We start from the raw sequence: 23,470 nt of genomic DNA, 5'->3' as shown, positions 1-23,470 counted from the left end.
CAATTGGTCGACAAGACAGTTGGTCGACAGGACGTTAGGTTAGGGCAAAGTGCGTAGGGTTAGGGTTAGAGTTAAGGTTAGTTAACTAACCCTAACCCTAAAATGAATCGTTCTGTCGACCTAACGTCCTGTCGACCAACTGTCTTGTCGACCAATTGTCCTGTCGACCAACTGACCGGGTACCACTCAACCATGGCCACCTAAAGATACGGCCTGATTTGTCACATTTTGAAGAATTTTCCAGGTTTTTCAAACTTTGGGCGAACGTCTAAATACATTTTTCTAAAAATTAGATTTTTACGCTATCTTTATGCTTTTCCCCAGATGACACAATAGGCTTTAACATCCTCACATGTTGAAAAACAAAAAAAATTTGATTTTTTAGATTTTAGTCAGACTGTTAATTTTCAATAACAGTCTGATTTTGCGTTTTTCAACTTTCTTTTTCTCATTTACTACTGCTTTCCCAAGGCAACAAAAAAGTTTTTTGTCATTAGGAAACCGCAAAAAGCAAAAACATCTCAAAAAATGTCAGTCAAGCACTAGCAGTAGCTGTAATCAAAATCTGCAAAATGTGACAAATCAGGCCGCATCTCCAGGTGGCCATGACTCAACTAATGAATAACAAAGGTCCGGTTTGACAAGTTGAATGTTTTTTAGCGGTCCGGTGAATAAATTATTTCATACGCCACAACGAAACTAAATTATTAATGATGGTACCGAACCATTTTTTTTAGGTAAAATGTAACTCGACTTGAATTTTTGACTAAGCATTTAGGGGTCTGGGGAGATTAGCTACTAAGATAATCACAGAAAAATCTGTTTCCTCCCAGTAGAAATCTGTTTACAAAGGCCCTGAAATGTGATGAGGTTATTCCTCCAGAAGCCCGAGGTCCACCATTAACACCCAGAAGGTCCGGATTTGGACCGCTAGTTGAGTATCCCTGTTCTACACTAACGTTACAACAGTATTTTCTGTTGTGCAAAGTTTCACTGGGCTTTTTTCTTTAGGTTTATTTTTGCGTGTCATGTGAGCGAAAGTGAACTTTCCCTGGGCCTTTTCTTTCTTACTGTAATACCAAAATTTAACAAATTTTGCTGTAATAGCTTACTCGTATACTCTAATTTTGTAACCAACCTTGCCTTATCAATATTACTTGGAGATCAAAGCCAGACATTGTGACGTAAGACTTGAACTAAGTTGCGCGTGATTAGTGTAGAAATAGGCCTACCCGTACTCCCATCGATTCTTAGCGAAGAATTCACTTTTGTTACTCTGATTCAATGTCATCATTCGTTGAAGCAACGTAAAAATTGAAAGTTTTCATGCTGGAATGGAAACTAAGCGATACAGCATTCACATTTTCTGGTCGCGCGCTAGAATGCGCGGGAGATTATATTCTCGCTACAGTTGTTTGTGCTATGCAATGACGATTTGTATCGCTAGTTCCTGTGTTATTTCGGGTCCACGTCTTTTAGGCGCTGACAGTTAGGCGCTGGTCTAATAGGCGCGCACACTGTGGCGTCTGGATATTTAGGTGCGGAGCACTGTGGCGCCCGTTCATTTAGGTGCTATTCCTAGTAAAGTCTGTAGATTGTATCAGCTTGGCAGGTAGGGGCGTAGGGCAATGCTTTTCACACAAAATGTTATATTGAACAGGAAAGTATATTGTTTTGTTAATGCGTGTGCGTTGTTGGTCATGGCTTCAGTGAGTTAAGTTGCTTAAACTGGCAATGCTTTTTCACACAAAATGTTATATCACACAGAAAAAATATATGGTGAAGCTGCTTGAACCGGAAATGCTTTTCACTCAAAATGTTATATTGAACAGAAAAATATGTTATGGCTTCCGTGAGTGAAGCTGCTTAAACCGGCAATGATTTTCACACAAAATGTTATATTGAACAGAAAAATATGTTATGGCTTCCGTGAGTGAAGCTGCTTAAACCGGCAATGATTTTCACACAAAATGTTATATTGAACAGAAAAATATGTTATGGCTTCCGTGAGTGAAGCTGCTTAAACCGGCAATGATTTTCACATAAAATGTTACATTGAACAGAAAAATATGTTGTTTTTTTTAATGCGCGTGTTCAGCATTTATTTGTTGTTAGTCCAGGTTTGCGCCGGCGAAAGCTTTATCAATAAATTATTCAAGTTTCCGAAAATGTATGAGATTGAGTTCACTTTTAGTTAGGTCAAATAATAACTAAACATCAGTAAAAAATGTACCGTAGGCTGTACCCAAGCGGGCGGTAGGCTTGAGTGAAGAGTAACTTAGTTTTCCGTCAAAACCCGGACTAGGTTTAATAAAGAGCGAAGTCTCACCATTATGCTTGCAACTTGTAGCCAAGGTGTAGCCTATATGCTCTGTAGAAATGTATTCATGTGAACAGTAGTAGAGCGTCTTACGCGTTCTCGTCACATGGCCAATCCATCCCGAACAGAAGTAATTTATATTTAATCTAAATTACCAGACATTTTTCACACAAATCTGTTGTATTTACGCGGTAAAAACATGTCATGTGATCGACGTAGACGCACAATCTTGACATCAAATGAAAGCATACATCTTCAGCTATCCGAAGATGCAAAGCTTTGCAATAAAATTTAAAACATTCTATGTACAACTAGCAACTTTCCAAAAGGTATTTCTAAAAAATTAAAAATTGGCAGAAAAGTGTACTTTATTATAATTTTTACTACCCAAGCATGATACAATAATATGAAAATATATGTAGTTTAATCGAATGCCAAAACAATTCTGCACATGAGAAAAAATTTACTTCGTTTCTGCGCGCAATGCTTTAGGAGGTACAGCAGAATGATTATGGAGAAATTTGGAAAATTTTAAGCAAAAAGTTTACGTAATTTAGTCTACAGTCTTTTTGATCGAGAAATTCCAAAGTAAGAGGTTGCCTAGCCAGTTTTGACTGCCAATTCCAATGAGTAAAAGAAAAAAAATCCACTGTGTCCCCATCTTTAAGAAGTCCTCATCTGATAACTGCACCGCCAAAATATTTTTTTTTAATTAGCCAAAAAAGGTCAGGCAAAGACTATGGATCTGCCATCATTTACATTATTTTTTTGCTTGAAATACCTTTTAACCTTGGACGTAGGGATACTTCCTTGGTCATCATGGCAAAAACCCCAAGGCGTGTGTATTAGGGAGGGCCGTCGGAAACAGATCGCTTAGCAACTCGAGTTTCTGAGGAGGTTTGTCGAGTAAATGGCGAAATCGAAAACCATTTTTTAATTGAACGCCAGGAAGACGGCGCACAACAGGGACTTAATCGGTAAATCACCCCATTCCAGGGATATTGACAGAGTTGCCATACCGTCCTTATTTCTAAGATTTGTCCTTATTTTGAAGAACTCTATCTTAGAAAATATTACTGTCCTTATTGCAAGGAAATGTCCTTTTTTTTGACTTGAGTCCTTATTTTATCTTATTTTCAACAATTAGTGAATAAACTTAGTGGAATGACAGCCAAATCCCTACTACAGTAAAAGTAAACCTAGACCTGAGTTGTCTTGAGATGCACAAAGTATTTTTTTACGAGCAATGAGTTGCTGGAACACATTGTTTCTGGCAAACAATATGACATGTGATATATAATGGCTCGTATAAATGCTGAGATTTGTTCAAAAACGTTTGTTTTACTTTGTATGAAAATTTAATTTTTCTGTTGTCTTTATTTTGGGGTTCATGTCGATGGCAGCCCTAGATATTGCAGTGGCGTATATTCAGAGTTTGTGCACCGCACACCCATCAAACATGGTTGATTCATCAATCATCATACAGTTAAACATACAAGTAGGCTACTTGGTAGCCTATATAAATGGTGAAGGCAGGGTATACAAGTAGCCTAAGTACTTGGTAGCCTATATAAAAGGTGGTGGCAGGGTATACAAGTAAGTGGGCTTCTTGGTAGCCTATATAAAAGGTGAAGGTTTGGTATGCAAGTAACTAGGCTCTTGGTAGCCTATAAAAAAGGTAAAGGCATGGTATGTAAGTAAGTAGGCTACTTGGTAGCCTACACAAAAGGTGAAGGCATGGTATGCAAGTAAGTAGGCTACTTGGTGGCCTATATAAATGATGAAGGCAGGGTATACAAGTACGGTAGCCTAAGTACTTGGTAGCCTACATAAAAGGTGATGGCAGGGTATGCAAGTAAGTAGGCTACTTGGTAGCCTATATAAAAGGTGAAGGCATGGTATACAAGTAAGTAGGCTACTTGGTGGCCTACATAAAAGGTGAAGGCATGGTATGCAAGTAAGTAGGCTACTTGGTAGCCTATATAAATGATGAAGGCAGGGTAGCCTATACAAGTACTGTAGCCTAAGTACTTGGTAGCCTACATTAAAGGTGATGGCAGGGTATGCAAGTAAGTAGGTTACTTGATAGCCTATATAAAAGGTGAAGGCATGGTATGTAAGTAAGTAGGCTACTTGGTAGCCTATATAAAAGGTGAAGGCATGGTATGCAAGTAAGTAGGCTACTTGGTAGCCTATATAAAAGGTGAAGGCATGGTATGTAAGTAAGTAGGCCACTTGGTAGCCTATGGAATTGGTAAAGGCATGGTATGCAAGTAGGCTACTTTGTAGCCTATTTAAAAGGTGAAGGCATGGTATGTAAATAAGTAGGCCACTTGGTAGCCTATATAAATGGTGAAGGCAGGGTATGCAAGTAGCCTAAGTACTTGGTAGCATATATAAAAGATGATGAAAGGGTAGCCTATGCAAGTAGTAAGTAGGCCAATGAAAAGTGAAGTCAGGGTATATGGACGAGTGGACGACACAGGTATCAGTGCTCAGTGAAGGCAGAACAGGTAGGGTGTTACCCTACTGACTGAAGCAAGTACCATAATTGGGTTCTGTTTCAGTGAAACATATAATCATAATAGTGAAGTGAAGGGATATTTAAAACACAATTCGCAATTTATTACAGGTATTCGGGACAGTAATTCGTAATAGTGCTAGTGTGGTAGCCTACCAGTCGTATTTTACGTTGATTGATTGAATGCAAATAATGACAACATAGGCTACTAGTTGCTCCGGTGGAGTCAGCAGAAACTCACTGAGCCATCAATTCTACTCGATTTCAGCATCCAACAGCTCACAGAGCTTTTCGTCTAGACCGATGTTCCTACATCGATTGACAGTTTTCCATGCTGCACACAAGCAGTTGAGCGCGCAGTCAAACTCGCCACCGAAGTGAGCGATGAAGTCATCGGCCATGGCCATGATAATAGTCGTATTTTACGTCGTAGACATGAACTTATTCTGACGCGAACTGCTGCTCGTTCACAGCGTCCACGTTTTGAGTCAAAGAAAGATTACGTTCTGTGATTGTTTTTGACTGTTTACGTCGTTTTGTGTATTTTTTTAATTACTTTTTTTTTGGAAAAAGAATTTTTTTATTTTATTTGGGTGATATTGATTTTTTTGTGCGGCGTTTTCCCGCGGCCCGATCTAAAAAAGGTTTTCAGATTATTTGTTTGTGACCTAAGCCTCCTATCTGAGCCGAGTTGCTAAGGGATTTGACAAAAAAAGTGCATGGACGGCCCTCCCTAGTGTGTATACGTCCGTGGTCGCGAAAGAGTTAACTAAAAATGAACTCAATAATGTTCGGAAGCTTGAATAATTTATTGATAAAGCTTTCACCAAAGCAAACCTGGACTAACAACAAATAAAACAATAATAAATCAATAAAACAACAATATATTTTTCTGTTCAATGTAACATTTTGTGTGAAAAGCATTGCCGGTTTTAGCAGCTTCACTCACTGAAGCCATGATATAATTTTCTGGCAAGCTGCCAAGCTGATACAATCTACAGACTTTACTAGGAATAGCACCTAAATGAACGGGCGCCACAGTGCTCCGCACCTAAATATCCAGACGCCACAGTGTGCGCGCCTATTAGACCAGCGCCTAACTGTCAGCGCCTAAAAGACTTGCTCCCGTTATTTCTCGGCAGACAAATATGACCGATCTAGATGGTACTTCCCGTGGACATCACATGCTGTGACGGCGGACATGTCCGCCGTGAATTTTGAGGCCTGCATATTCACAGACATGGAGATTTGGAAAATTTACCGGGCAACATTAAAAGGTGGAAATGCGGAATCAAGCCGGGCGTGAAATGGCGTATTGTCCGCAGAAGTAGTGATTTAATGCCGATGTAGAAAACGCGGAAATAGGATCTTGGCTTCCATATTGTTTAACATAGCGATAACTTCATCATGAAAGAATGAAATGTTTCAACATGGAAAAAGGTGGAAATGTGATTTTTAACAACAACTTACCACCGAACCTACATTTATGTTGAAATATCATTGAAACATATTGTTTAGAAGCAATTGTGAGGTCATTAAATACTTTGACTGTTTTAATTCCACAGTTATTGGAGTAAATTTCGAAAATTAAAAGGAATTTATTTAAACAGGAAAAAGGCGGAAATGCGATTTTTAGCCACAACTCAATACCGAACATTTTCTTATGTTGAAATATCATTGAAAGATATTATTTAGAAGCAATTGTGAGATCATTAAATACTAAGACTGTTTTAATTCTAAAGTTATTTCGGCTTATTTCCGCGTTTCCGCCTTTTAGTGTTGCCCAAAATTAACACCACTGGGCATGATACAAAAAAGAAGGAAGCTGGTATACAAGCCTCCATCCTGGTCAAAAATGCCATAACGTCATACATTGCAATCGACCAAAAATATAGGGTGAAACTGTTTTATCTTTGTTTTGTTCGCACACTTCACGGAAATATGTCTTGGTCGATTCCAATCATTGACATATGAATATTCATGCCATAGCAGTTATGACTAGGTCCAGGGCGTAGACTTACACACCAGCGAAAAAAGAAGCATAGGTCGGCAAAGATTAACTTATTTATACAGCTTGAACCAATGGGCCACAAACACAATAATCAAAACCATAGGCGCCTAACTATTTTTTTGACCGTGGGGGCGAAAGCGTGTTTCATCAGCAGCAACGTAAATTCAGCAAAATGTCACGCAGATCGATGACGTAATTATGCCGTCACACTAGGATTGCTTTTATTGCCACACTCGGAGTTATCGCTACGTTCGACCTATCGTTAATTATTATAAACAAAACTCGATCACTTCGGTTAAGCAAACACATGCCATGCGTCTGCTAGCGTTTGATGGACTGCGACTCTTTAAGCTAAGCACAACATAAAGTTCAGCAACGAACTAGATTTATTAGCATGAAACACGAGACGAAAAGGTTTGGTAAAAGGTATACTGTATTAATGGAATGACAATGTTTTGAAAATGGAATGCAAATACTAACTTGATCATGCGCTTGAAAATATACCTGTTGAAAGTAAAATCATTCATGTTTACTTCAATTCAACAGCACGCAGTGGCGTAACCAGGACAAAAATTTGGGGGGGGGGCAAATATTTGATGCATTGAAGAGAACGACAAAGTGTTTGATTTAAGACATCGCCACCTGATGTGCAGTGGCGTATCCTGGTGGGTTGAGCAATGGGAAGCAATGAAACTGGTGGGGGTTAGAGCATGCCGAAGGCATGCGTATTCTAGGGGGGTCCGGGGGCATGCTCCCCCGGAAAATTTTTGCAAAATTACACTCAAATAATGGATTATAGCGCTTTCTGGAAACACTTTTAGGATAATATTAGTATAAAATTTATTAGCAGATAAACAGCTATTAACTTATTAAAGGTAGCTCTTACACACGAACGGGCAAAATCTGCGGCTAACATTAGAGAACACCAAAAACTCAGCTACACAAAAACCCAACAGAGTAAGCCATTCTGAAATTGCTTCCACAAATTAGTTCAAAGAAACATAAATCGAGTAAATTTTGCGCGATTTACGATTTGCAAAATTTATTGGTGTCTTTCTGTGTGTCTAAAACAAGTCCTTGGGGTGTAATAGCCAGATGTCTTGGAAAACGTTATAAATTTCTACAAATTTTATTACATTTTCAACAAAGGGCTCAACTTCGGAATGCAAGCTTTGAAAATTTGGGGGGGCCATGGCGCCTTTCGCCCCCCCCCTGGCTACGCCTATGACAGCACGTCACCTTGAATAAATTTAGAAGTTGCTGACATCCGTAAACAGCCCTTGAAAATAGTTACGGAGAGACGTTTGATTAAGTTTTCCACTTGACATTTCTCCCTTTTCACTACAATGTCGCAACTTATGACTGATCTGCTTTCAATTCGCTGTAAAACGCCGGTTTTCGTGTTGTAGATGAAACAAAAGATGCACATATTCCTGCCTTTGATCGGGTTTCTATGGCAACGGCCGTGTGTGCGCAATGCGGTTTGTACCAGCCCTTGTTGCGTTGGTTAATGTTAGTGGTTACCTCGGGCAGAGACTTCAAGTTCATTTTCACAGCGAGCGATTCACTGCAGAGGTTTCGACTTTCGAAAGCGACATCGAGCAACGCATCAAGTCTGTTTGCAAGTGCATAAAGCTAAACGCACGCTCCGTGTCTACGTAGCAAATTGTTTTGTTTTTGGGTGCGTCTGCAGACGTTAAATCAATGTAAAATGACAGATTTTGTTGTCTGGTGTGGGATTGTAGCATAGCTGCTCGTTCTGGTGATTATTTATCGCGAAGCTGTTGCGGTTTGCATTTATAAAATGTTTTCCTGCTGCCGATCGCTAGTTTATCTATTGTTTTATGTATCAATACAGCATAAAATTTGCCCCCACGGAGAAATATGCGTGGGGGCCGGGCCCCCACGGGTTAGGCGCCTATGATCAAAACTACCAATTTTGAATGGATAGTAAATGACAGAGAAATTTGGAAGACCATGATCGGCAACGTCTGTATCAGATCAGACACATAATTATCATCATCAATGAAATAAGACACAGACCTGGCTTAGATAGATTGACAAAAATAATCCATAAAAATTCACAATAGGCCTACGCTTTTTGAATTAAATTTTGGTGCAAGTATAGAATCCGCCACCCTGGTCAACATGACGTCACAAAACGGACGCAACTACTACATAAGGGGTGAAAAAAAGGATGCTGAAAAACGGCAGAATGAAGGTGATAAAGCGGAATGGATATGGATTTTTTGACAATTTTACTGTGTTTTTACAATAAAAACATTAAACCGATGTCGAGTGTTGAATATAACTACCTAGAATGACATAAAATTTACCAAATTGCATCAATTCAACTAAAAATTTACCCAATTAAACTTTAAAAATAAAAATATGAAACATTTGCAACTAAATGTGTTGTAGCTATGTAATTTCTGCTCGCATGTTAATTTTTACAATAAAAGTACCAGGGTTGTTGGTATTTTACCCGACCCAAAAAAACCCGGGTGGTTTTTTTAATAAAACCCACTTAAAAAACCCAAAAAAAACCATAAAAAAACCCAGAGCATCATATTTGTCCAGTTTTTATTGGAAAATTAAAAAAATTTACAAAAACACTACAAGGCACTTACAACAAACTTTAAATTAGGACTTAAGGATGTGATTGTGCAGTAATTTCCAAGAATAAACTGAAAACGCAGTGGATATTGCACAGTACACAAAAATCAAGTAATGTCACTTTGTGTATACTACACTAAAACTCATTTATGCAAGAAGGCCTTATAATTAAATTGGTGAAAGTACTACTCTACTGGGGTCTGCTACTATTCGGCGAGTCCGATTCGACTAGTCCGATTCGGCGAGTTCCCTATTCGGCGAGAGCCCTTTTCGGCAAGTGCCCTATTCGGCGAGGTTTTGAAATTTTTGAAAGGAAATTATCGGGTACCGTAGCCTAATTATAATTGCCGTTTTTACATCGTTTTAACGTCGCTAAACGTTGAAATCGTGCAGAAAGGAATAAAAATAAAATGTTTGAACTATTAAATTAAAATTCGTCATGTCAGTTTAGTTGTTTTTATTTCTGACCATCATATGAAAAACAATACACGTCAACATAGCAAAGGTAGAAGCGACAAAACGCGAACGTTAAAACGTGCTTGTGACCGAAGTAAGTTATTGAGTTGAAAGAAATTTGGCACGGTCGCAACACTTTCAGAAAAATTTAAGATATGAAGGAAAAATAAAACAAAGAAAATGTTACAAAAAAAAAAAAAAATAGATCATGTTATGTCTATAAGTTAGTACTTTTGAATAGTTAAAATGATTAGTTTGGACCAACAAATGTGTGGCCTACAGCTTGGATTGAAAGGAAATTATCGGGTACCGTAGCCTAGTTATCCCGACCAGCAAAAAATTGTTCCAAGAACACAGTTCATTTTTACATTGTAGTAACAGAATGAAAAGGCTAAACAAATGTGTGGCCTATCGTGTTAACGTCGCTAAACGTTGAAATCGTGTAGAAAAGGGAGCTTTTGCTGACTAGGATACTTTGAAACTGAGAAACATTCACAGAAGCCCTACGATTTGTTCCAAGAACCCATTTAGCATAACATTTCATTTGTACATTGATTCAACGTCTGAATACATTATCTTAAAAATGCAACGTATCGTAGGGCTTCTGTGAATGTTTCTAACTAGGTTCTTGGAACAAATTTTTGGCTAACTGGGTTCTTGGAACAAATTTTTGCTGGTCGGTATAACTAGGCTACGGTAGCCTACCCGATAATTTCCTTTCAATCTAAGCTGTAGGAGTGTAGGTCACACATTTGTTGATCCAAACTAATCATTTTAACCATAGGCGCCTAAGCCGTGGGGCCAGGCCCCCACGCATATTTCCGCGTGGGAGCAACTTTTTATGCGGCATTGATACATAAAACAATAGATGAACTAGCGATCGGCAGCAGGAAAACATTTTTAAATACAAACCGCAACAGCTTCGCAGTAAATAATCACTAGAACGAGTAGCGATGCTACAATCCCACCCCAGACAAAAAAATCTGTCATTTTTACGTTGATTTAACGTCTGCAGACGTTGAATCAATGTAAAAATGACAGATTTTGCTGCCTGTGACATAGCAAAAATCTACCATTTTGCGTCGATTCAATGTCATCAGATGTTGAATGCACCCAAAAACAACATAATTTGCTACGTTGACGCAGCGTGCGTTTAACTTAATGCGCTTGCAAACAGCCTCCTGTCGCTTTCGAAAGTCGAAACCTCTGCAGAGAATTGTCGCGGCAGTGAATCGGTTGCTGTGAAAATGAACTTGAAGTCTCGGCCCGAGGTTACCACTAACCAACGTAACAAGGGCTGGTACAAACCGCACTGCCCACAGTCGCACAAGCGGCATAATCAATACAACAACGGACTCGCGCAAACTGCATGGCGCACACACGTCCGTTGCCATAGAAACCCGATCAAAGGCGGGGAATATGCGCATCTTTTGTTTCATCTGCAACACGGAAACGAGCGTATTACAGCGAATTGAAACTTGAAAGCTGGTCAGCCATAAGTTGCGATATTGTAGTGAAAAGGGAGCAATGTCAAGTCGAAAACTTAATCAAACGTCTCTCTGTAACTATTTTTCAAAGGCTGTTTACGGATGTCAGCAACTTTTAAATTTATTAAAGGTGACGTGCTGTTGAATTGATGTAAACATGAATGATTTTGCTTTCAACAGGTATATTTTCAAGCATATGATCAAGTTAGTATTTTCATTCCATTTACAGTATTATATACCTTTTAGTAAACCTTTTCGTCTCTTGTTTCATGCTAATAAATCTAGTTCGTTGCTAAACTTTATGTTGCGCTTAGCTTAAAGAGTCGCAGTCCATCAACCGCTAGCCAACGCAGACGCATAGCATGTGTTTTGGTCGAGCTTTGTTTATAATAATTAACGGTAGGTCGAACGTAGCGATAACTCCGAGTGTGGCAATAAAAGCAATCCTAGTGTGACGACATAATTACGTCATCCATCTGCGTGACATTTCGCTGAATTTACGTTGCTGCTGATGAAACACGCTTTCGCCCCCACGGCCAAAAAAATAGTTAGGCGCCTATGATTTTAACTATTCAAAAGTACTAACTTATAGACATAAACATTATTTTTTTTGTAACATTTTCTTTGTTTTATTTTTCCTTCATATTTCAAATTTTTTTGAAGGTGATGCAACCTTGCCAAATTTCTTTCAACTCAATAACTTACTTCGGTCACAAGCACGTTTTAACGTTCGCGTTTTGTCACTTCTACCTTTTTCTACACCTTTGCTATGTTGACGTGAATTGTCGCTTCTACCTTTGCTATGTTGACGTGTATTGTTTTTCATATGATGGTCAGAAATAAAAACAACTGAACTGACATGACGAATTTTAATTTAATTAATAGTTCAAACATTTTATTTTTATTCCTTTCTGCACGATTTCAACGTTTAGCGACGTTAAAACGATGTAAAAACGGCAATTGCAATTAGGCTACGATACCCGATAATTTCCTTTTAAAAATTTCAAAAACTCGCCGAATAGGGCACTCGCCGAAAAGGGCTCTCGCCGAATAGGGAACTAGCCGAATCGGACTAGTCGAATAGTAGCAGACCCGCAAAGAGTATGTCTTGCTTTATGCATGTGGAAAGTTTCAGGTTTATGTATATCTTATCTACAAAACAGGCAATCGTTGTTCAAACGTAGCCGCTGGGCGACACTTTTTTCCAATGCATTGTAAAGGCGAATCGATTATTATTCAGTATAAGCCACGCCACCCCTGTTTGCAGTGATCGGTAAATAGTGCTTCTACTAAACTTGCTGTAGTTTTCTCGTTTCTGCTCGGATTTTAACAATTTTGCCATCGTTGGAAAGCAAGATCATACAATTCATACATCTACACAAAACAATTGGCTACAAATCCAGAACAAGTACTATCTTTATCTTGTAATAACTTAAAGTTCACCAACTTGTACCGATTCTCAGCAATTTAATTTTTACAATAAAATCATTAATCCTTTGCAAATTGAAAGAGTATGTCTTGCTTTATGCACCTGAAAAGTTTCAGATTTATATGTCATCTACCAAACGAGCAATCATTGTTCAAACTTAACCTCCCAGCGAAGCTTTTTTCCAATGCATTGTATAGGCGAATCGATCCTTATTCAGTATAAGCCACCCCTGTTTGCAGTGATCGTTAAATAGTCCTTCCACTGAAAGTGCTGTAGCTTTCTCATTTCTGCTCGGATTTTAACAATTTTGCCATCGTTGGAAAGTACAATTATATATCTATCCGAATCAATTAAATGCAAGCATAAAGTACTAACTTTATCTTGTGACAACTTAAACTTCACGAAATTGTAGCAATTCTCAGAAACTTAATTTTTGCAATGAAATCATTAAATCTTTGCAAATTAAAAGAACATGTCTTGCTTTATGCACATGAAAAGTTTCAAGTTGATACCTTATCTACAAAACTGGCAATCGTCGTTCAAACGTCGCCGCTCGGCGACACTTTTTTCCAATGCAATGTATAGGCGAATCGATCCTTATTCAGTATACGCCACCCCCTGCTTGCTGTGATCGGTAAATAGTGCTTCCACTAAACTGGGCGGTTAAGTTTGAACGACGATTGCTCGTATGGTAGATGAGATATAAACCTGAAACTTTTCAGGTAAATAAAGTAAGACATACTCTTTTAATTTGTAAAAAATTAATGATTTTATTGTAAAAATTAAATTGCTGAGAATCGGTACAATTTGGTGAAGTTTAAGTTATCACAAAATAAATCTAGTAGGCTACGGTACTTACTTTGTGCTTGCATTTAATTGATTTGGGTAGATATGTAATCGTGCTTTCCAACAATGGCAAAATTGTTAAAATCCAAGCAAAAACAAGAAAACTACACAGCAAGTTTAGTTGAAGCACTATTTACCGATCACAGCAAACAGGGGTGGCGTATACTGAATCAGGATCGATTTGCCTTTACAATGCATTGAAAAAAAGCTCGCTTGGCGGTTAAGTTTGAAAAACGATTGCTCGTTTTCTAGATAAGATATAATCTTTGCAGTTGCATTAGATTGGTACTTTTATTGTAAAAATTAAAATGCGAGCAGAAATTAGATTGCTACAACACATTTAGTTGTAAATGTTTCATATTTTTATTTTTAAAGTTTAATTGGGTAAATTTTTAGTTGAATTGATGCAATTTGGTAAATTTTATGTCACTTTATCACCTTCATTCCGCCGCTTTTCAGCATCCTTTTTTTTAACCCCTTATGTAGTAGTTGCGTCCGTTTTGTGACGTCATGTTGACCAGGGTGGCGGATTCTATACTTGCACTTAAATTTTCTGGTTATCAAAATAATTACATAAAGAAACATAGACAGTAAGACAGACAGAAGACAGAAGATTCTATCAATTAGAGGTTGTTTATCGAATTACACAATTGAAAATATAGATATGGGTGATTTTGAAGGTGGATTTGTTGATCAATCAGATGGTGAAAACGAATCAAGCAACGATAATGTTGATGTGCGACGATTCTTGGTGCCAAATCTAAACTTCAAAGCAAAAGAATATTTTAAAATGGTCAATTTAAACGTGGCTGACATCTCTAAACATCCGGCAATCACACACTTGAATAATGTTCAGCTTGAAGAAGTAAGATCCACCCCATTGTGTCATCCATGTCATAGTCAAGCTGTTGAAAGGCACATTAAACTTGTTACCGAGGCATCGTCTTCAGTTGCTGGCTATGAAAGACGTGACGGATTGATCAAGCAAAAAATTAACTCTCGGTGTTTAATGAAACGCTTCGACACCAAGAAACATTTTGCTTCTTAATGGACTAATATTATGATTATTTGAATACCTACTATTCTTGTAACACTTTTTATGGTTTTACTGTACAATTGTTTTATATGCATGTATTTCCTCGAAGCTGACTACTGTTGCTTTAAATTAAACTTCCTGCAGATTGAACAATTGTTCGATTGTGGACTGGGGATGGTGGCAGGTCAGTCGAATTGTGGCTTAGCTATGGTTTGATTGTGCATTTTCTATTTTAATTTAAATACCTAGATATGTGCTGTTCTAAATATCCTGTTCAATTTGTAAGTAACTCTCTATAATGTTGATGAATGTATAACAATATCAAATTAAAAGATAGTATTCGCTTGCTTCATTAAGTCCGCTACAATATGCTAATGCTAAGGACGGTATGGTATAGTAGGCCTACCTACCAACAAACTACCGTCATAGGTAACCAACCATAGCTATTCAATTAAAATAGCCAAGGTTCCCATCTGTCCAAATATGTAGACTCCATAATAACACCCAAAATAAATGAACAAAGTGTAGTAAAAAAATGTATTTAAGTATCAAATAAATGCAATTTCATCTAAATTTGCCCCCAAAAATGGAAAAAATACGTTTTTTTGGAATATCTGCTCAATAGATGCATTTAGAACAAAATGTTCTTTTAGAGCATATAGGAACATAGCTGTTCTGCAACTTTTAAGCCTACTCCCAGCTTTCTAGGAGCATTATAAAAAAAAGTTACGCTGTTTTCGTGGATTTTCACCTTTGCGTGACCCATGGGGCTGGGTGGCACGCTCGATTTTGGGTGCCACGTCAAAAAAATAATTTTAAAGTCAATATTAGACCTTATGACACCCTTTTAACACCCCTCTTCATTAATATGACAGAAAAAGTTTTTTTCACTCCACCCTAATAGACACCACAATAGCTGCAAACTGCTTTTGCGGTATTTGATCCCAATATCAGGATAGAGTTTGTGTTCGTCATTAGCAGCTGAAAAATTTATGAAAAACATCTACCGTCAACCGGGGTTACTTTGGACAATTTTTGGGCATTACTGGTATTTTTTTCAATGTAATGTAGGTTTTCCAAGCAATTATGTGTTTGAATGTTAAGAAGGTAACTATAGATCTCATGTGGATTGAAAAATAAACTGAAGCAATTGGTGAGTTTGTTTATTTTTTTAAATTTCTGACTGTCCAAACTTACCCCAGCTGTGGGGTAACTTTGGACCGATCACAAGTTTGCATTATGAAGCATAGCAAACAGATATTATGATCAATGTTAAGCCCACCTAGGGGTAAAGTAGGACGACTGAAAATTATGTAAATGTTACAAGAGGGTCATTCCATATCAAAACAGCCAATATGAAGATATCTTGTATATGGTACCTCTCAGATTTTGCTGAAAAGTTGTCATACTATGCCTTAGGCTACCAAACGAAAGAATCCTAAGTTTTAGATCAATATCTCAAACGGTTTTCCCATGGCGGCCATTTGAATTTCAGGCGCTACCCTTGTTTTTGACTTGGGGGGGCAGCGAATAGCAATTTCAGCCATTTTCAGAGCCCCATAACTTTTATTGTAATTGTGGTAGAAGACTAAAAATTGCTGTGCTAGTTCATCATAAACTATACTACACAGTTCAATAGTAACAAACAACATCTCTTGATGCATAAGTGTTAGGTGGGTCATCAAAATCCTGTTTTTTTGCCCCGCATAAGTGATTTTTTCAATTTTCAAATGCTTCTACCACCGAAACCAATCAAAATATTTCTCTAAAACCTAATTATTTGTAATATTTGGAAACTTTTCTTCTACCAACTTGAATTTGGGAGTTGTGGTGCCATTAATAGAGATCTTATGGGGGTCTGAAAACCCTATCAGGCAGAAATGGCCCTTTTTTACCCCTATGTTTAGAGCCCCAAATGACCGCGTGGGCATTTTATGGTCATGCTGAAATTTACACCAGACAAACACATACATTTATTCTTTCATTTCATGAAATAAAATCTTTGAGTATCAAACTCCTTCACTATAAATTTTATGTTTTTAAAATGTAACATTTTGGTCATTTTTCGCAAATAATCTCAAGTCCTTAATGTAGGTCAGAGAAAATTCAACAATGATTTATCATGAAAACAGTGAAAATAAGTAGGCACTATGCTTAGTGATCATAAACATTGGAATGCTGACACTGCTGACCTTTAATTTATGTTCAAAATGATGCTTTCACCTCTTCTCACCCATGAAAAAGTACCCACCTGCAATCAATAAGCTATAGGGTGTGCCAGTGTGCCACTTTGTAACTTTTTTTTCATAAACAAGGTCTCAACCCATTTTGGGGTTCCTTTTAGGACCAAAAACTATCCTAAAAATTTTTGGGAAGCCAAGAATCTGGTCCAAACAAGTTATTCATGTTAGATGACATTGTCATTTCTGCAGGTGTGACTAATTTTCCCAAGTTTTTCAACGATGATTCAGAAGCCGGTTTATATTTTAGCAATGCTTTACGACATTTTTCCTTTTCTTGCACAGACGATAATGCAGAAAACAATACCAAAAATACAAATGGTTCACTAAGATACCACAGATGTTGCATAAGACGGTTTATCATTGCTGCAATGAACTTTGAAAAAGATTCTGGAAGATCATTCTTTTTCTTAAGTTGAAGAAGAGTTTTAAGGAGATCGTTATATGGAGCATCAAATGGATCAGGTGCTGTTATCCATGCAGGAACATAAAATAATATCAAAAACAAGGAAAGAGATCTATGTTCGTTTGCTTCTTCCTCAGTAATTATATTGAGTTGAACAAACTGAAGAGAATACAGAGCAAGCTTTAACTCACACAGTAATTTGGCCATCCATCGTGCATGGCTCACTGCACCAATGCTTTTGATCACAGGGGCTATCATGTCATGGGGATATGATGTATTCTCTTCAGTTTGTTCAACTCAATATAATTACCGAGGAAGAAGCAAACGAACATAGATCTCTTCTCTTTCTTTCTGATCTATTTTTGGGATAGTTTTTGGTCCTAAAAGGAACCCCAAAATGGGTTGAGACCTTGGTTATGAAAAAAAAGTTACAAAGTGGCACACCCTATTAAGCTATGATGTGGAGATAAAATTGTAGGAAAATGAATAAGTCATGTTCAAAAATTAAATTGTTTTCAGTTTGCACTATAATTCTGCATTATGTAAAATGCATACGGTAGCTCAAATCAGCTCAGTTGAGTTTGAATATCATCTATTGTCTAAGAAACTGTGGAAGTGGTGTCAGAACATTTTCATAATCTTTTTGGTTAAGTTTGTATTTTCGAGCACTGTGTCTGTAGGTTTCTGGTACACCAACACAACAAATTATATGTTGGAATGGCACCCAACAAGGCATTTGTCTTTGGTCTGGCAGCCACATCAAAATGTTGTTTACACGCTTTATGAATTTAACGAAAACATCCACCATGTTTATCTGAACAGTCAATAATATTTCCAATGAACCAATCATCATCATAGATACAGGCAATGCATATTCCTGGTTGGAACAGACTTGAGATTTTTGATTGATCTGAAAGCAAGCGTTTTTCATCCAAATGTTTTGCATCACAGATTTGTTCTGCACTGATGTCAGTGAATATTATTCAATCTTGTGACATTCTTTTCATTCGTACCATATTAATGGAAATTGGAATAAAGCAATGGTGTGAACGTGTTCCCCTAATAGTTTTTGTCGAGGCATAACATCTCTCCAATTCATACTCTTCTCAACCATGCACCAATGGGGAATGGCCTCTTCCTCCTCCTGTGAATGTGGTGCCGAGGAACAGACCGCAGACCACATCATCAATGACTGCTCCATTTTCAAGCCACCTAACAGAGTGGAAGGTCTGCGTATCATGGATGATGAAACCAAAGACTGGCTGCTCTCTAGTAGCCTTCCAGTGTAGTCCGGAAACATTGTGAATCTGGGGTGGTAAATGGATAGACCCTCGGCCCCAGAGGCTCACACGACGTCGACGACGATACTCTTCTTTATTTTTATAACATCGTCTGCACTAATGAAGAAAAACTGAATGTTTTTGATGTTTGTTGTTGCCCATTCAAACATCTGTAATGGTGTCAAAATATGGTTTGCACTGGGGGCCTGAAGACTTGCACGTGCTGTAAGACGCTTGACAGTGCCTCCAATTCCGTCACATGGGCTTTTCCCATGCGAAGTGGCAAAAAAGTGCCATTCAGCAGAAATACCAAAGTCACGTTTGTGATAGCACAGGTTGGTGAAGTTCTTATAATATTTATATTGTGAAGCTGCACCATCGCTAAAATAGATTACTTTGTGCAGATTCGGGATAAACTGTTTTAGATGAGGTAACAAGGGTGAGTCACAAAGATGGATCATGCATTCCCTTTTATTTTGTGCTGTAGCCTGTAACATTGGATTAGGTATGACAAATTAAAAATCATAAATATCTTAAAAACAAAATCAGGTGAATAGAAATTTTTGCCAAATTGGAAATCTACCTAAAAAAATACTCCTAAATGGACCCATCTACAGAACCCTCAGCATTGTTCACTGCTTGGTGAGAGTTGTGTACCAACAACCGCACAATTGGAACACTGATTTGAGCTAAGCATTTTACATAATGCAGAATTATAGTGCAAACTGAAAACGGATAGATCATTTTCCTACAATTTTATCTCTATATAATAGCTTATTGATTGCAGGTGGGTACTTTTTCATGGGTGAGAAGAGGTGAAAGCATCATTTTGAACATAAATTAAAGGTCAACAGTGTCAACATTCCAATGTTTATGATCACTAAGCATAGTGCCTACTTATTTTCACTGTTTTCATGATAAGTCATTGTTGAATTTTCTCTGACCTACATTAAGGACTTGAGATTATTTGCGAAAAATGACCAAAATGTTACATTTTAAAAACATAAAATTTATAGTGAAGGAGTTTGATATTCAAAGATTTTATTTCATGAAATGAAAGAATAAATGTATGTGTTTGTCTGGTATAAATTTCAGCATGACCATAAAATGCCCACGCGGTCATTTGGGGCCTTAAACATAGGGGTAAAAAAGGGCCATTTCTGCCTGATAGGGTTTTTAGACTCCAATAAGATCTCTGTTAATGGCACCACAACTCCCAAATTCAAGTTGGTAGAAGAAAAGTTTCCAAATATTACAAATAATTAGGTTTTAGAGAAATATTTTGATTGGTTTCGGTGGTAGAAGCATTTGAAAATTGAAAAAATCACTTATGCGGGGCAAAAAAACAGGATTTTGATGACCCACCTAACACTTATGCATCAAGAGATGTTGTTTGTTACTATTGAATTGTGTAGTATATATAGTTTATGATGAACTAGCACAGCAATTTTTAGTCTTCTACCACAATTACAATAAAAGTTATGGGGCTCTGAAAATGGCTGAAATTGCTATTCGCTGCCCCCCCAAGTCAAAAACGAGGGTAGCGCCCCAAATTCAAATGGCCGCCACGTGAAAACCGTTTGAGATATTGATCTAAAACTTAGGATTCTTTCGTTTGGTAGCCTAAGGTATAGTATGACAACTTTTTAGCAAAATCTGAGAGGTGCCATATACATGGGTGGCTGAGTTGATATGGAATGACCCATTGAATAATTGAGCAGGGTGTTATGTATTTTAGTGAGGTTTGTGGGAACAAAACGTGTTGGAAACTAGTGGTAAAAAGGGTTGTCCCCACACACTACATGTTATTAAATGCTCCACTATTTCCTTTTCCTCTTCGATGGTAAACACCGGTTGCCTTCCTGGTTTATTTGTATGTATATATATCTTTCACTTTATTACTTATTGTTGATTTGGGAATTTTGAACTTTCTCTCAGCTTCTCTCAATGACATTTTCTTCCTTTTAACACTTTCAGTTCAGCCTTTTCCAGACGTTCCTCTGTGTAATCCTGGTACTTTCTCGAACCTGGCTTCCTTTTATATGTCCTTACCATTATAATCTTGCTGTCATTCACTACTTTTCTACCACACTATGTATTATATATATAACCTGGGAAAACACATTTTGCATAAATAACCTGATTTTTAAAGCACTTCTATAGCATTTTTTGCATAAATAACCTTCACATAAATAACCTGGGAAGACAACACCTGGGAAAACACATGGAAAAGTTCTGTAGACCTTGTCCAAAGTTACCCAGTTTCGACTGAAATATCAGCACCACACAACAATACAATAATATTTTTTGTAACACATTTCCACATAATCATTGTTTTGGGGCAACATGAAGGCTAAGATATTACTAACATACGGGTAACATTTAATTTTGTATGTTACTAGCCATTGGTCAGCTTGACGGCTAATTTTGGGGACAAAGAAAAAATGATATTTTAATGATGTGGCTATTCTTATAAATTTGCACCAATCAACTTACCCCACAATTCAATAAAATGCTCTAGTATGAACACAGATAATTTTGAAGACATTTCCATGCAATTACTGCAACTTCAGCACTTTACAACAGATTTTATAATAAAATGAACAAAATCTAAAAATTGTCCAAAGTTACCCGGTTACTCCAAAGTAACCCCAGTTGACGGTACCGTATAAAAAGTGTATCTGCAAAATGTAGAAAGGCAGAATACCGATTTGTCTTTGTGATAAGCTTTAGGCTTACATAGGAAGTGTTTGTGCGGCTGTGCGCTCAAGAGTATAGGGATAAAAAAATTGAAAATATAAAATCTATAAAATCAGCTTACCCTTCAATTCCACCATGAAAATATCCTTTCGACATCCTACTAAGCTTTAAGTGACTTCACCATTCACAACAATAAATACCGTAGATGCTAAACTAAGTAGAATCCACAACCCAATTCAATTACAGATGACTTTATTGTACTCCCGGGAAGTAGACTAATTGATCTATTTTTCATGGTAATCAGAACACTCAGCATGTGACAACTCAGCAAATGAAATTTTCACCCAGCATCGGCCTTGCTTCAATGCTTCCAAGGTTATCACTTGCTAAACTGAATATATTGACTTGTGACATGCCAAGTTGCCCCTTGCTCAGTTATTATATTACTTTGTCAGTTTCAGCATTTACCAACTTTAGCCAGTTGTTAACTCAGTTGTCACTTGCTCAGTTCACAACTGCTGACTTGTAGGAGACTCATTTTTTATAGTACCGTACCGGCAGGCGGTAAGGGATGTACAGTATATAGCTACTGGTAAGCTTATTCTATTTCTATAAGGTTCAATCAAACTTCAAATTCAAATGTCACTAAGGTTGCCAAGTTATGTATATAGGCTACTTTCAGAAAATCGACTATTGTAGTTGTCGCCTACAGTAGTATCTTTTTCGCCCAGGACGTTTGCGTTTTGTCGCTTCTACCTTTTTCTCGACCTTTGCTATGTTGACGTGTATTGTTTTGATATGACGGTCAGAAATAAAAACAACTGAACTGAACTGAAAATGATTGAAATCATTCAAATTCAACTTTGATCTGACCAAAATTTTAGTGTTGCCATAAACGCAGTGGTTCAATCAATCAATGTTTTATTTGTCAGTATCAGGAACATAGGTACATTTTGTTTGTTTGTTTGTTTATCTTTATCCTGCATTGCGGGAAAGCGGACTTGAGCGCTATGCATCGGTGTACGCTTTCCGACGTACACCTGACCCACGCTGCAGCCGACGGCAATGTCTGTTTCCGGTTGTCTACTCTATTTATGACTTAAATTTAGTACTACCCATTACTCGAAATCGATCACTGGGTAGAGGCAATTATCGTGAAGTTTCTTGCCCAGAGAAACAACAGCAAGTGCGTGTGGCTGGAGTCGAACACGCAGGCTCTCGACTGCGAGCCCAACGCGCTAACCACTCGGCCATTGCTGCCGACAATGTTTGAAATATGCAATATACACAATACAAAAGTTACACAAGTTCCCATACCGACAGGGAGACAATGAAACGACCATACCGTCTACTATTCAATTGCCACCCTACAAAAATGACGATTTTTCCATGTAAAATAAGCTTACAAGAGAAAACATAAATAAAACGTTGAAAAGTTCCCGCGCTTCAACATACGCACAAAAAAAAAATATTTAAGATAACGTAGGCCTAAACACAAAATTCCAAAAAGCAAGCAGAGAATAATCAAGTTTCCGAAGAAACTGACAAGTTGGTTTCCATAACATATCACTTACGATCAGAGATGGGCGTGATCTTGAAAATCACTTTTTTTGGTGATCTTAACCTTGATCTAAGATCACTTTTTTTTTGTGTGATCTTGATCTTGAAGAACAATAAGATCAAGATCACTTTCAAATTGAAGTTTACTTACTAGATAGAGGCATTTTTTTTAGAACTCGTACTGTAGGCAACCTACAAAGTAGTTAGTGGCAACTACTAACATTAAGCCACTGTTAATATGATATGCGTCCAACAAAAGACGATTTAACCAGAGAACTGGTAACATCATCAAGCATCATGACATCATTCGAACTTTTATAGCCAAACTCGACCTTTGGAAGAGTCGAATTGAACAAGGAAATTCAGCGAGCTTCAATAACTTGGATTCTGCTCTCAAAGATGGTAACTTTGAGTCTGCGTTGAAGAAACAAATAGAAACCCACCTTAATGAATTGAAAGCGGAGTTCATCAAATACTTTCCAGATCTGGATGAGAAGCGTGAAACCTGAAAGTTCATCAGAAACCCGTTTCTATGCGAAGTAGTTGATATTTTCGAAGAAGG

At 37.6% G+C, this 23,470-nt stretch overlaps 1 protein-coding gene across 1 annotated transcript in view; it reads right to left on the bottom strand.

The window, feature by feature from the left end:
• The window catches only part of LOC145770213 (N-acetyl-D-glucosamine kinase-like), a 32,233-nt gene extending 10,610 nt beyond the window's left edge, over positions 1-21,623 (bottom strand). The window contains exon 1 of the mRNA XM_082581803.1: positions 21,470-21,623. Within this exon, the coding sequence (XP_082437929.1) occupies positions 21,470-21,504 (35 nt within the window). The 5' untranslated portion in view covers positions 21,505-21,623. The remainder of the gene's footprint in view (positions 1-21,469) is intronic.
• Positions 21,624-23,470: the final 1,847 nt, after the last annotated feature.

Source organism: Aplidium turbinatum, chromosome 5 (genome assembly GCF_918807975.1).
Source record: "Aplidium turbinatum chromosome 5, kaAplTurb1.1, whole genome shotgun sequence".
NCBI classification, from domain to species: domain Eukaryota; kingdom Metazoa; phylum Chordata; class Ascidiacea; order Aplousobranchia; family Polyclinidae; genus Aplidium; species Aplidium turbinatum.
The sequence above is the reverse complement of the archived record's forward strand: the minus strand, read 5'-3'. Positions and strand labels throughout refer to the sequence as shown.